Source organism: Petromyzon marinus, chromosome 15 (assembly GCF_048934315.1).
Source record: "Petromyzon marinus isolate PM22_M1 ecotype Great Lakes invasive population chromosome 15, UKy_Petmar_22M1.pri1.0, whole genome shotgun sequence".
NCBI lineage: Eukaryota > Metazoa > Chordata > Hyperoartia > Petromyzontiformes > Petromyzontidae > Petromyzon > Petromyzon marinus.
This window is the reverse complement of record NC_133681.1, coordinates 15,357,845-15,371,196: the sequence shown is the minus strand read 5'-3', so window position 1 is coordinate 15,371,196 and position 13,352 is coordinate 15,357,845. Positions and strand designations below refer to the sequence as shown.

At 50.7% G+C, this 13,352-nt stretch overlaps 1 protein-coding gene across 7 annotated transcripts in view; it reads left to right on the top strand.

Moving 5' to 3' along the window:
- Positions 1-12,877, top strand: part of LOC116942722 (transcription factor AP-2-beta) — a 54,863-nt gene extending 41,986 nt beyond the window's left edge. For all 7 annotated transcript variants that reach the window (XM_032955001.2, XM_032955000.2, XM_032954999.2 and 4 more), the window contains 3 exons: positions 1,529-1,647; positions 4,648-4,789; positions 12,333-12,877. In XM_032955001.2, the coding sequence (XP_032810892.1) occupies positions 1,529-1,647; positions 4,648-4,789; positions 12,333-12,627 (556 nt within the window). In that variant the 3' untranslated portion in view covers positions 12,628-12,877. The remainder of the gene's footprint in view (positions 1-1,528; positions 1,648-4,647; positions 4,790-12,332) is intronic.
- Positions 12,878-13,352: the final 475 nt, after the last annotated feature.

The following is a 13,352-nucleotide window of genomic DNA, read 5'->3' as shown; positions in this document are numbered from 1 at the left end:
CCTGGACCTCCCCGTAGGTCGACTCAGCCTCGAATGAGTACCTGGTGCTGTATGTAAACATCACCACTAGGGAGACAAAGGCGGCCGGGCGTGGTGCTTGACCACTACGCCCTCTTGTGCGGCGTTTTCTGCCCCAACAGCATCTGTAAGGGCTAGACGGGGCGTCTTTACCTTTGTATTTGTACACGGAGTGGCGCGATGCTTAGCGCACTGTGTTATACAACTCTGGCCACCTGAGTTCAATTCAGAGCCGGGGCTGACATTGATAGCGAGTGATATCTGGGCCAGACAGTCCTTGTGGCCCCTCTCTTCAACCACTTCCACCCACCAGCTTGTTGAAGTATGGTCAATCAACGCTCGTGACCGACACGTTGTCCTGACAAAGGGCTGACCCAATGTTATGAAAAACTGTCAGCGTGGGAATAGCTAACGTCGCTCCCAGAGTTAGAGATTTCGGGCTGCGAGTGATATCTGAACCGATGTTCAACATTTCCCTAAGGTCGACTCAGTCTTAAATGTTTTAAAGATCAGCAGGGTGTGTGGGGGGGCTGGAACTTGGTGCTGTCCCTACGACCCCGTGCGCTCTGTCTGCCTTAAATATACTCACGGCACTTGTCCCAATAGTATGTTCAAGGCAGTGGGGAATTTTGTATTAGGGCTGAACGATTAATTGATTTCAAATCGCAATATCGGTCAGAAAAATCGCAATGAGATATTTTCCCCAAATCGTTCAGCCCCACTTTGTATTATGTTGTGTCTGTGCTTATATACAGTCTAGATGTGGTGAGCGGTACTGTAGTAGCGGTTAGCCCTCTGCGCTACGAACCTGGCGACCCTGGTTCGATTCCCGCTCACGGCCAACACCGGTGACGATTATCTCAACCGGACCTGGGCCTCTCCTGGTGCGATGTGTAAAATCATCACCACTCGGGAGACAAAGGCGGCTGGGCGTGGTGTTGGCCAAGAGCACTTTCCCCAACAGCCTATTCAGGCTACACGGGGGGATCGTTGTTACATACATCGTGCTGTCTCTGTTCTCACGACATTCTTCAAAAACACTGCCTTCAAATAAAACAAAAAAAACTCCTTCATATGCAATAGACGACGTTTCGGGCAATGGTCCTTCATTAACAGAGTAAATAATTACACGAACCGTCTTCTTCTGTATATGCTTACCTTTTAGGGCAGTGTTTATGGCCGAATGCGTTTGCGCTCGTTTGTGTTACTTGCTTTGAAACCTGCGCACCACGACCCCAATTGCAAGCGGCCACAAACAAACCGTGTTGTGTGTGCGCGTGCGTGTGTGCGCGTGCGTGTGCGCGTGCGTGTGTGTGTGCGTGTGCGCGCGCGTGTGTGTGTGTGCGTGTGTGCGTGTGCATGTGTGTGTTTGCGTGTGTGTGCGCGTGTGTGTGCGCGTGTGTGCGTGTGTGTGCGCGCGCGTGTGTGTGTTCGTGTGTGCGTGTGTTTGCGTGTGTGTGCGCGTGTGTGTGCGTGTGTGGTGGTGTGTCGCTGTTGCTGTTCTCAACAGGGCAAAGTCGAAGAACGGCGGAAGATCGTTACGGGAAAAATTGGACAAAATCGGTCTGAATCTGCCGGCGGGGCGACGCAAGGCCGCCAACGTCACTTTGCTCACCTCCTTGGTGGAGGGTAAGAAGATGACGGCCGACAATCCGCGTCTCAATTACCGCGTCACTTTGGCGTGGCTTCCGCCTCTCTCCTCTCTCTTTCCCCCCTCTCAATCTTTCTTTGCTCCACTTTATAAACCTTCCCTTACCGGGGCGATTTGATGGAAAGTCAAACCAGTAATCAGTTTCACGTCTCATTACACTCGGATAATTAGCGTCTATACCCCTTAGCAAACTCTCCCTGGTGTTTCTCTCTCTCCCTCCTCCTTCTTCAAGTGACTTAAAAGCCGCGCGCAATAGAAGCCAGTGCTTAAACAATTGCTGCAGCGTCTCTAAATTAGCGTCTCTTGCTCACCTTTTTGTGTGGCGGTGGGGTGGGGGCTGGGGGGGGGGCCGAGCCGAGAGGAGGAGGAGTAGGAGGGGGTAAAGGCAGCGCCTTGCCAGTGAGAAGCTCTCCCTCCCGACTCAGACGAGGCTCTTTTGTCGAACGGCGCCAACACGTTCGCGTCGCGCAGTCGGCACAGGGACGCTTCCGCGCTGGTTGGGTTGTTGCTCTCGGTGCATAGACAACAACAGCACTCTGAGACTTTCCACTGCTGCCGAGACGTTTACCATTCGTTAACTGCCCCCCATTCAACCTCCCGGTGCGCCATTTTTCTTTTTGATTTCCACCCCCTCCCCACCACCCCTCCCCCCACTCCCACCCCTCCTGGTCGCGTGTGGTAGGGTAAAGTGTGGGTACCCCCCCCACGCCCCCCCCCCAGCAGGGGCATGAGCGAGAAATTGCAGGGCTGCGTCTTTACGTTTAACAGTCGGAGCACATGTGGAAGCAACCTTGAAGCCTATTTTACACGTGTTCTCAGCTCTTACATGTTTGACCGTGACCCCTTCAATACATTGCATATGAGCTTAGGGCGCTTATAGCGTCGCCAGATTATTTCCCTAAATGAATCGACTTCCGTTCCGTGTCCCCGCTGTCAAACGAATTAGTTTGTTTTTAAGTCCATCGGCTTATCGGCCTCCTGAACTTCTGTTAAACAGCGTCAGTTGTTTAAGCAAAGCAACTCTGCACCGGTTTCGACCTGGTGGGTCTCATCGGCAATTCGGGCTAGCTTTAAACTAATCCTGCGTGAGTTTGACCACGTCGCATTTTATTGTTGAGATCAATTCCCTTCCAGGCGATGGAGACCTGCCAATGCATGTACTGAAATGCCTACTCTGTAGCGTCCCGATTTAATTTGTTACATAAGTTCTGCCTGTGTGCTTAATGAGCAGCCCATACGGACTACAATGTGGAGTTTATAATTGCCACACGATGCTGTAATCTAACAGAATCGAATGTTAATTTTTTTGGGTCACAATTGATAAGCGAAATTAAAAGTCTCCGCACCGTTATTGTATTAATGTGATGTATCGTAAAAACAGGGAAAAAGTTAATTTAAATTTGCACTCGCTTGTTAAACGAGCATTTCTTTCGTGTAATATAAAGGAATGGTGTTATTACATTTAGCGCCGAGGTCGTTAGGGTTTTGTTCACTCCCAACAATAGATTACCAGAGCGATTCACAGCACAACAAGGCAGCAGGCATTCCCCGTCCCATATCGTGGGTCCTTTTTAATATAACCCAAAGAAATGCATCCTCATTAAAACATAAAGCAAAAATAATAAAACATTATTTGTTCATTACGTCTCGTTAAGCCTAACGAGAATTTTCTCCGCGTAAATAGATTTCGCCTAATCACTTCGTTTGCCCACGTAAAATATTACATTCATTACCCGATGTCTAATTACGAGCACGGAGTGCCCATTTCCTACCCGGTTAAAAACGCCGCGTCGCCCCAATGAACGATATTTGGGCTGCGGCGGTGGCAGCCTCAAATGCCGTGTGTTTTGTGCCTCGTGGAAACGTCCGAATCCCATTCTATCCCGCACATGCTGCAGGCGAGCGCCTCAGCCGTGAGCGCCTTCTATGTCACGCCTTTTAAAACCGCCGCCTTCAGATTAAAATCCACATTCCGCAGCAGCGGCGGTAGCGGCGAGAGCGGAAGCGTTCACGATTTGCTACCTACGAGCACCAGTGCTCGCATATATATATAGTGCAACAAATAGAGCGCAACGATTCGTAAAAAGATCGAGTCACCTTATACTGCGCACGTGCAAAAAGTTTAAAAATCATCTTAAGCCAACACAGCATTAAAGAGGAAATGACGAATCCTTTGTATGTCACGCTGACCCCCATCATCGTTAGCACGGTTGCCCACGTACGGTGCGAAAGAAGTTCCGACGTACATCTTTGCGAATATTTCGCCGCACAGTCCTCTGCGTAGCCGCTCAGCTCAAAACGACGGAGATGGCGGACCTGAGTTCATGAATGTGTGCAACAGGAGGACAAGAAGAGGGCACCCCGTTTGGTAATTCTAACAACAACAAATCGCATTCGCATGCTCCACTAGGAGGGGGTGGGGGAGGGTGGGAGAAGGAATCACCCAACCTCGAAGACCGCACGCAAACATTTTGGGATGGAGACTCGCGTGCACATTTCCGACACATCGCATGCATCACGCACGTATTTTGCACAATCCAGAGGAGACGGGTCTGCACGGGCAGATGCGTATATCGATTGTCTTAGCATGAACATGAATGAGACCTGATTGCTCAGAACGGGCAGCCTGCACATAGGAGCCTGTCTCGAAGTGGCATCCTGTCAAAAGGCACTATGTGACCAAGCATGACGATGTTAGTGCGCGCGCGTGCGGGCATGCACACGTGTCTAGAGCGCACTGGACCGGTTATGGGCCTCCCCTAGCTCGACTCAGCCTTAAATGAGTAACCGGTTGATGCGGTGTGGGAGCATCAATGCAGAGTGTTGAGAGGTCAAAGGTGGCCCCGTTCGGGCCTTAATAGGCGCTCGCCAACAGCGCTTGTTTCAACAGTCTGTGAAAGGCTACATGGGGGGATCGTTGTGCCTGTCTGTCCGTCTGTCTGTGTACGCGTGTGTGTTTTTTTTTTATTCTCGAGCAGGAGAAGCGGTGCACCTCGCCCGGGATTTTGGATTTGTTTGCGAGACAGAATTCCCCGCTAAGGCCGCGGCGGACTTTCTAAATCGCCAGCACTCGGACCCAGGAGACCTGCACAGTCGCAAGAACATGCTTCTGGCCACAAAGTAGGTCCCCCCGCCGCACGCTGGCTTTCAAAGTGTGGCGCCTACAGGGCCACATTGGCGTTCTCTCGTAGGACGGATATGTGTGTGTGTGTGTGCGCTGGTTGGTTGGCATGGGGAGCGGTGGTGCAACGGTTAGCGTGCTGCACTAGGTCAACTCAACCACAAATGAGTAGCTGGTGCGATGTGTGAACATCGCCACTGGGGAGACAACGGCGGCAGGGCGTGGTGTTGGCCCTTACGTGCCGTGACAGCCTTCGGAGTTGCTAGCTAACAGCACTTGCCCCAACACTTTCTTAAGGCTATACGGGGGATCTTTGTCTTTGGTTGGTGGCAGGCGCTCGTGCAGTGGTTAGTGCACTGCCCTGATGATTCCAGCCAACCCGAGCTCGATTCCCAACCACGTCCAACATCGGTGTTGAGCTATATCTGAATCCGGTCATGGACCTCCCCTAGGTCGGCTCAGTCTGGAATCAGTACCTGGGGCGGTGTGTAACACGCCAGTAGAGTACCGTGGAGGTCAAAGCGAACGAGCTTGGGTTACCGGTCACACCACCCAGCCGTGCGTAGTCAAGACCTTACTCCACTGCTGGATGAAGGTCTCCCCGAAGTGTCGCCCATCTCTCAGTGATCTTGCGATGTAATTCTGGCCTCGACGGGTGCTCGCTAAGAGCACGTGGCACCACAAGGGCGCCTTGGTCTTTGTGCACGCACGAGGCTCAATCCACACGCGCGCAGGTGAGAAGTTGTTACGCGTCCACTTGCCGAAAACTGCTCGACCGGTGTAAGTCCAATGGCAACGTAAACAACATCATCATCTTCTTAGTTTTTTCGGTAAAGTCACGTTGAAGGGAAACAACAAAATAATAATATATATATAAAACAATAAAAAAAATTCTCACGACGTTTCGACCATAACTCAAACGGTCGTCTTCAGGTGTGTTGGTTTGCATAAATTTATTTGTAAACGGCGCATTTATTTATTTATAAAAAAAACTTGTTTTATAAATAAATAAATATGAATTACTGCAGTCACGAAAGCTTTAAATCAAAACATCATCATCGTCGTTGGATGTACAGGGTGCTTCGAATGTCTTGTAACCCCACCCCCCCCCCCCCCCCCCCCCCCATTTAATTGTCCAAAACAATTTTTCTTAACGTATATTTAAAACAGAAATGCATATGCAAAGGGGAAAAAAATGTTAGAGGTCAAATTAATTGTGGGTCACCAGACGTGTGGACCACCCTGTACAGCAATGTCCCGGTTTACGTTGGGGGGCAGTGGGGGGTGGATTGCGTTTCTGAAAGTGCGGCGACGTATATCGAAACGACGTCAAATCGAAGCGATTGACAGGGTCAGTGGTAGTAGTGGGTTGTGTGTGGGTGGTGTGTGGGTGGTGTGTGGGTGGTGTGTGGTTGGTGAGTGGGTGGTGTGTGGGTTGTGTGTGGGTGGTGAGTGGGTGGTGGTGTGTGGGTGGTGTGTGGGTTGTGTGTGGGTGGTGAGTGGGTGGTGAGTGGGTGGTGTGTGGGTGGTGAGTGGGTGGTGTGTGGGTGGTGTGTGATGAGTGGGTGGTGAGTGGGTGGTGAGTGGGTGGTGTGTGGGTGATGTGTGGGTGGTGGGTGGTGAGTGGGTGGTGAGTGGGTGGTGTGTGGGTGGTGTGTGGGTGGTGTATGGGTGGTGTGTGGGTGGTGAGTGGGTGGTGTGTGGGTGGTGTATGGGTGGTGTGTGGGTGGTGTGTGGTGAGTGGGTGGTGAGTGGGTGGTGTGTGGGTGGTGAGTGGGTGGTGAGTGGGTGGTGTGTGGGTGGTATGTGGGTGGTGGTGGTGGAGACGAAGGCTGAGAGGCGAGGGATAGCGAGAAAGGACGGACGATGCCAGCGATGATGGCAGTGTGTGGGGTTGATGCGACGCAAATTGGTTAGCGGGACTCATAAAGCGACGGCGTATTTGAGAAACTACGGCAAAGGGGGAAGACGTAAGTCGGGGTATTGCTCTACGTGCTCGCACCACGGATTGTGCACGGTTGGCTACGTATGGTGCGAAAGAAGTCCAACATGTACGTATGTACAAGTGCAAACCGATGTGGTTCCATTTCACCGTTGACGAAGGAAGCAATCTGTGACCGCTTGTTCGTGGTGTACTGCACGATGTGCGGTGGCGAGAAGGGCGCTAGGAGATGTTAACTCCCTCGCCTTGTATGCAGGAGGTCGTGGGTTCGATCCCGACCCTAACGACGCCTGTTTATTTGGAGTTTGTATATGCTCTCTGCCCGTGGTCGTGTGGATTTTTCCCCGGGCACTCTGGTTTTTCCCTCCACATTTAGAATCAACATGCGCTCAGGGTATTTGTCTGCTATATAAATTTCCGCGTGATGATAAACCACCTTGTTGGGCTACCAGTTGTGGCCAGGTCGCTTCTGATAAAGAGCTATGTAGCTCGGTGGGCCTTACCTGGTAAAATAAAAAAACAATGTTTATCGTTCAGTCGCATGTGTTTCGGCGAGTTTGTCGTGAGGAGGAATGCCCCTCGGGACATGTCCTGGGACGTGCTCATCAATGCTCGCCATCTGCAACGCTGGCGTTACGGATTTCGAAATGCGCTCCCGATGGTTCATCATCTAACAACGCAGGCTTTGGCGACCAATGTTGGTCATGATAAGGCTTTTTTTTTTAGGGGGGGTGGTAACGTCACGTAAATGTAAATGTGCTGTACGCCCACCTCCATCCGACACGGCCAATTAGTCAGGTTTGTCACGTGAAGGGAACATACCAAACATGCCTGATGATGCTGGTTGTTGTGATCACCAGCGAAACGTCGCACTCAATTACAAATGTTGTGTTGGTTTTGCTCTCCAACACACCGGTGGTGCTGAAGTAGTAAATAATTGGCACATTCTGTTCACGTGACAAACATTATTAATTGGATGTGTCGTGTGGAAGTGGGTGTTCGAAACTGTTACATTTTTTGACCTAACCCAAAACAACGTTGTCATGAGTACACACCATCTGTTTGCCAGCGCCAGTTGCCCCTTCTCTTTACAATGGACGGTAAAGGCGCAGCTCTGCAAATGCCTGCTCACGAGGGTGTTTGGCCTACTCTTCCACGCTGGTGAGACGTCTTGGAAGAGGTGGGAGTACCCATACCCTACCCCACGACACGTGACCTACTGATCGGCTCACTCCATTGGCAATCACCATGCAACCTTTTTTTTAAATACGGAAAAGTCCCCATGAGTTTCAAGTCCTAATGTCACGTTGGGGAGTTTGTCCAAATCCTAGTTTGGTGAGTGTTCTGCGTGTGGGGAGAAACCGAAGTCGCTGTCATCATGATCATCATTAGTAGTAGCCATGGTCAACCCACTTATGTAAGAAGGCCTCATCAATCCGCGATATAATAACCAACCTAGCACCTGCACACGAGATGACTTCATCGCTCCACCTTATTGATGGACGTCCTCTTGGACGCAGTTGCGTTCATTCGCTGACAGCCCGTCATCGTTCTTGACCATCTGCCATAATTCCTTGCGGCGACCGAAGCACCCGGCCAACACCCACCGAACGCACGAATGGATGACGCTGCCAACGTCCGCACAGACGGGCGAAAAAACATATTTCTCTCGCCACTGCCAACCACATCCTGGCTACCTTCGCAGCCCAATCTCTGCGCGATTCACCAACCCCCTTGGCACCAAAGCGCCCCGTCACGCGAGTAAGGGCGCGGGGGGTGGGGAGGGAAGGCTGCTTCATCCGAAGTACGAGTCGCAAACGGTTCAAATTAAGAGCAGCGTCGTTCCTTGTCCAGAGGAGACGTGCTTCTCTTTATTGTTGTTGTTATGACAGCAAATGGATCGTGACAGAGGCGGCATTGATTGGACCTCACGTTGCGTCGCTCTCATCACCCATCCCCCTCGAGACAGGGCCTCCCCTTTTGTGCTGCGGGAGCCGGCGCTGACTGATGGCGCTGCTCATTATGCGCGTCCCAGTGCGCGGTGGTGATGAAACGATCATTCACGTCCGCGCGGACGCCAATCGCGCGCAACTCCAGCGGCGGCGCTTCAACGCGGCGCGATCGCGCGGGCATCTGTCAGCGGCGTGCGTCGTGCGCGGTTGATGAGCAAGAGTCGTAAGTCGTCGTCGACTTACGTCTGCGTGTCCAGCCTTCAGGATATCGCCACCTCACGCTTAATGCGTCGAGTAGAAGCGCGGTGGTTGCGTTATTGGAGCCGTCCAATACCCGAGTTCGATTTGATTCCCTCCCCCTCCCCCCCCGGTGCCCACGGTTAACGCGAGCGCCGAGCGAGGCACGGATCGGTTCTGCCCAGCACCAACCCATCCTCACCGTCCCGCACTAGAATCGGCTGGGTGAAATATCGCCGAACGAGAACCCTCGTGACTGACACGGCATGGGGGAGAAGGTTTTTTTTTTTTACTCAGCAGTGGATTGACAGGGGGCTGCATGCATCTTCATATTGAACACATCAATCGGTATTTATTTTTTGCTTCAGTGCAATGCTTGACTGTGATTTTACATGAAGACTGTGTTGCATGGCGTCTAAGCACTAAGCAGTAGTAAACGGCCATCCATTTAGTACGTACGCATGGAGGGAGGAGGCGGGGTTAACCCTAATGCGTTCGCTTGTGTATGGGGGGGGGTCTACTGACAATATACGCATGGGAAATGGCGAGGGGGGGTGAAGCCTCGATAATAATTTGTCTACATTGGCCTTCAAATTAGTTATATAGACCGGGGGTGGACTATCTGTTTGCTTAAACACGTTAATATTATTATGTTTTGATCGTTTCTGCGTGGATTAAATATCGGCCGTTCTATAGGATTCGGGGAGGGGGTGGGGGCGTCAGGCGTACGTACGCAGGTGGGAGGGGTGTAAAAAGTACGCGTGCGTACAGGGAGGGGGGGAAGGGATCAAGTTTTGACAGATTTTTGCGTTCGTGCTAAATGGATGGCCCCTAATGCCATGCAGTGACAAAGCAAATTGCTTCTGCCACGATCCGAATTGATCTAGGAACAATGCGCCGTTGTTTGCATGTCGAACTTCTTTCGCACCGTACGTAGCCAACGGTGCTCATCGGAGGTGCTGGCGAAGGAAAGCAAAACGAAACTACGAAACGTTGTTCTAAAAAAAAAATAGTTCATTGTTTTCCTTCTCCCTCATCTCCGATTAGGGCGGTTGGCTACGTAGGGTGCGAAAGCAGTCCGACGCACATAGATGCATACGGATAGGGGCGCGGTTCGGGATAGAGCGAACACCGTTGTTCAGAGCAGTAGCGTAGTTGGTTGGCACGAGCCTGGCACGAGGATTGATGTCGTGCCTCGTGTTCGTCTCCCCGTCGTACGCGTCATTTCGGGAGCAGTTGCAGCGCCTGCGCACTCGACGACAGCCACGTGCACGGGGGCATTGGGCTCACAGCGGCGACGCGAAGGGATTTGCGACAATTCCGCACAGTTGGCGTTTGAGGAGCGCGCCAGTTGCGAGGTTAATTAAAGCGGCCACCTCGGCGCACGTGGCAATCCGGCGTTCGAGTGGAGCCGTTAATTGGCAATTGCGGCTCAGAGTCGTTGTTGATCTGTCGACCGCCTCAATGCGAAGGTCACGCAATGAGGCGACCGATGAAGAGCGATCGAAGCGTCTTGAGAATTAGATAATAATAATAATAATAAAAATAGGTATATAGGTATCTACGTAAATGTAAGGTTCACGTCTAAGCACATTGTTAATACGTGAATGTTTTTTTTTATAAGAAAAAAATGGTAATTTAATTGTAAGGTTTTATTTTAGGCAGTCTGCTGTGTTGGCGGTGGTGCACACGCGAACAATAACACAAACTCGACAGCGGCCCATTCTTCATAGCTGCTGGAGAAGGGAGCATTGCCCGAAACGTCCGTCCGTGATGTTTCCCATTAGGGGAGGGGTGTATTGACGAATGTATCGAGTTACCGTAAAGATAAATGAGTATCGATTATAGTGATAAAAACAAAACACACGGTCTGCGTTATTTTAAACTTACGGAAATGAAAAGAAACAATAACCGCCACGTGTGTTTACCTGTACGATTTGTCTACAGTAAAATGATATATATATTTTCAAATTCCTTAAGTAATTGCAGTTTATATGCGGCATTACACGGGTCATTGCATGCGGCGCTTTGCCTTCTCTTGAATCCAGCTCAATAAAAACCAATGACACGGTTGCGCGTTCGAGGGAGTCTCTATGAAGTCCATTCACGTTTCAGTCATTTGGACCCCCCCCCCCCGCACTATAATATTGCAGAGCAAAGTACAACAAAAATAGTGCTCCGGTGCTTAAATGTTTTCAATTAAAAGATGTCCTGAGTGTAATAACGCGTCTGCCCGCACGTGCGTTAAGTGGATGGTCCCGCAGGAACGCGTTGTAGACTGCATTAGACGGACTGCTTGTAGACCGCGTGTAGACTGTATTGTATGGTGATGCTTGCTACTGTTGCTTAACTACTTGCCCGATTTAGTTACATTGAGGACTGATTCGCAAGTGAACATCGCGCGTGTGATAATAATAATATTATAATTGTTTAATTAATTTATTCTAAATTATACCGAACGTCAGCTCAGGTACTTGTGTTGCGTTCTAAGATGAATGTGTAAGAAAATAGACTTGCGTATTGCAATAATGCATAATTGCACACTACAGCAGCATATAATAATGCCGTACATAGATATGTAAATTCGCCGCAAAACATTCGTGACATGTAACATTTAACGGGATATGTTAAACATATTTCAATGTGTTTACTCTACTGACGAGCCCAAAGATCGCGTGACTAAAGGGTTAAGGTGGTGCCGGATAAACGAAGGCGAATATACTAAAATATGTAGATATATTTACCTTTAATGTGAGGATACAGAAAACGGAAGGTGAGTTAATATGTTTGACCTCTTTTAATTCATGGGGGGGGAGTGGTGGCGCACTGGTTAGCACACTTCACCGTGAACCCAGCGCCGCTTGAGTTCGATTCCTGGCCATAGCTAACAATCTATTGTTTCGGTCTTTCGGTAAAGTCACGTAGATAGGTTCAAAGGAAATAACACAAAAATAACAAAAAACTACGACGTTTCGATCACAACACAAGTGATCGTCATCATCTTCCCTTCTTTTTTTCTTTGAACCTATCTACGTGACTTTACCGAAAGATCCAAAGAATATGAATTCCTGCAGTCACGAAAGTTTTAAGTCAAGATTTAACAATTTATTGGTGATAACATCTGAACGGGTCCCCTTCACGCAACCGTTCACTGGACCCGGCACGGTGAAGTATGGCCAAATAGCCCTCGCGACCGACACGATTGATCCGACAGGGGGCTTGACAAATGACTGTGACGTGTAAATTCGGTATAATTGATACGTGCACATCGCCAGGTTGATCTCAAAACTGCCCCTTATTTACTTAAACGGATTCTCGCCAAAGAGACATGCTCGCGGCTTAACGCCGCACTCACCTCACCCTCTCTCCCCGCCACTCTCCTCCTCCCCCCACCTTTCTCTTCACTCGCAGGCAAATCTGTAAAGAGTTCATGGACCTGTTGACACAGGACCGTTCCCCGCTGGGCAACACGCGACCTCCCCCCATCCTGGAGCCGGGCATTCAGAGCTGCCTGACGCACTTCAGCCTCATCACGCACGGATTCGGCAGCCCCGCGATCTGCGCAGCGATGACCGCCCTGCAGAACTACTTGAACGAGGCTCTGAAGGCCATGGACAAGATGTACCTGAACAGCTCCAGCAACAGTCACAGTAATGCGGAGAACTCGGGCAAAACGAGCGACAAAGACGAGAAGCACCGGAAGTGATGATGCTGGAGGCGGCTGGGAGGTGGAGAGGAGGTGGAGGAGGAGGTGGTGGTGGAGGAGGAGGAGGAGGAGGAGAGTGTGGAGAATAAAAGTCGTCGTCGCGTGTGCAAGGAGGATAACATAAATAAAAACAAAGCAAGCTCTATCCGTGACATCGGGCAAGGAAGGACGCTCTGAAACCGGGACTCTGGACACCTTCCAGTGGCTTAAGTTTATAGCCGCGTCGTCTCAAATTTCGGAGAGGGGGGGGGGGGGGAAATAACACCACCAAAAGGCAGCGAACGAAATAATAAGCGGAAGAACACCATGGAGAGAGAGAGAGCCGCCTACGAATACGCGATTCAATCGCTGTTGGAGATGGTTTCTTTTCGTCCAGCCCCCCCCCCCCGCCTCCCTCCCTTATTATTTCCCCCGTGCCACGGGTCAACGGTCCTCAATGCATTCTAATTGTGTCGCCCGTGTTAAACAGACTGCCCCAAATTGTTAGCGGTTAATTCTACAGCTGAGTGCGTAGTCGCCTCCAGTGCTGTGCCGACTCGCACATTGGACAGGTCCGAGTCTCGGCTCTTTCGCTCGATTTAGGATATAATTTCGACGGGGAGGGAGGGCGGGAGGGGTGGGGGGAGGGGGGTGGAGGGGAGGGGGGGGTGGAGGGGGATGCGGGAGGGGGGGGGTCTTTTTTGACGTGAATGTCTATTTATTTATGTGCAGTTTTATTGGGGATT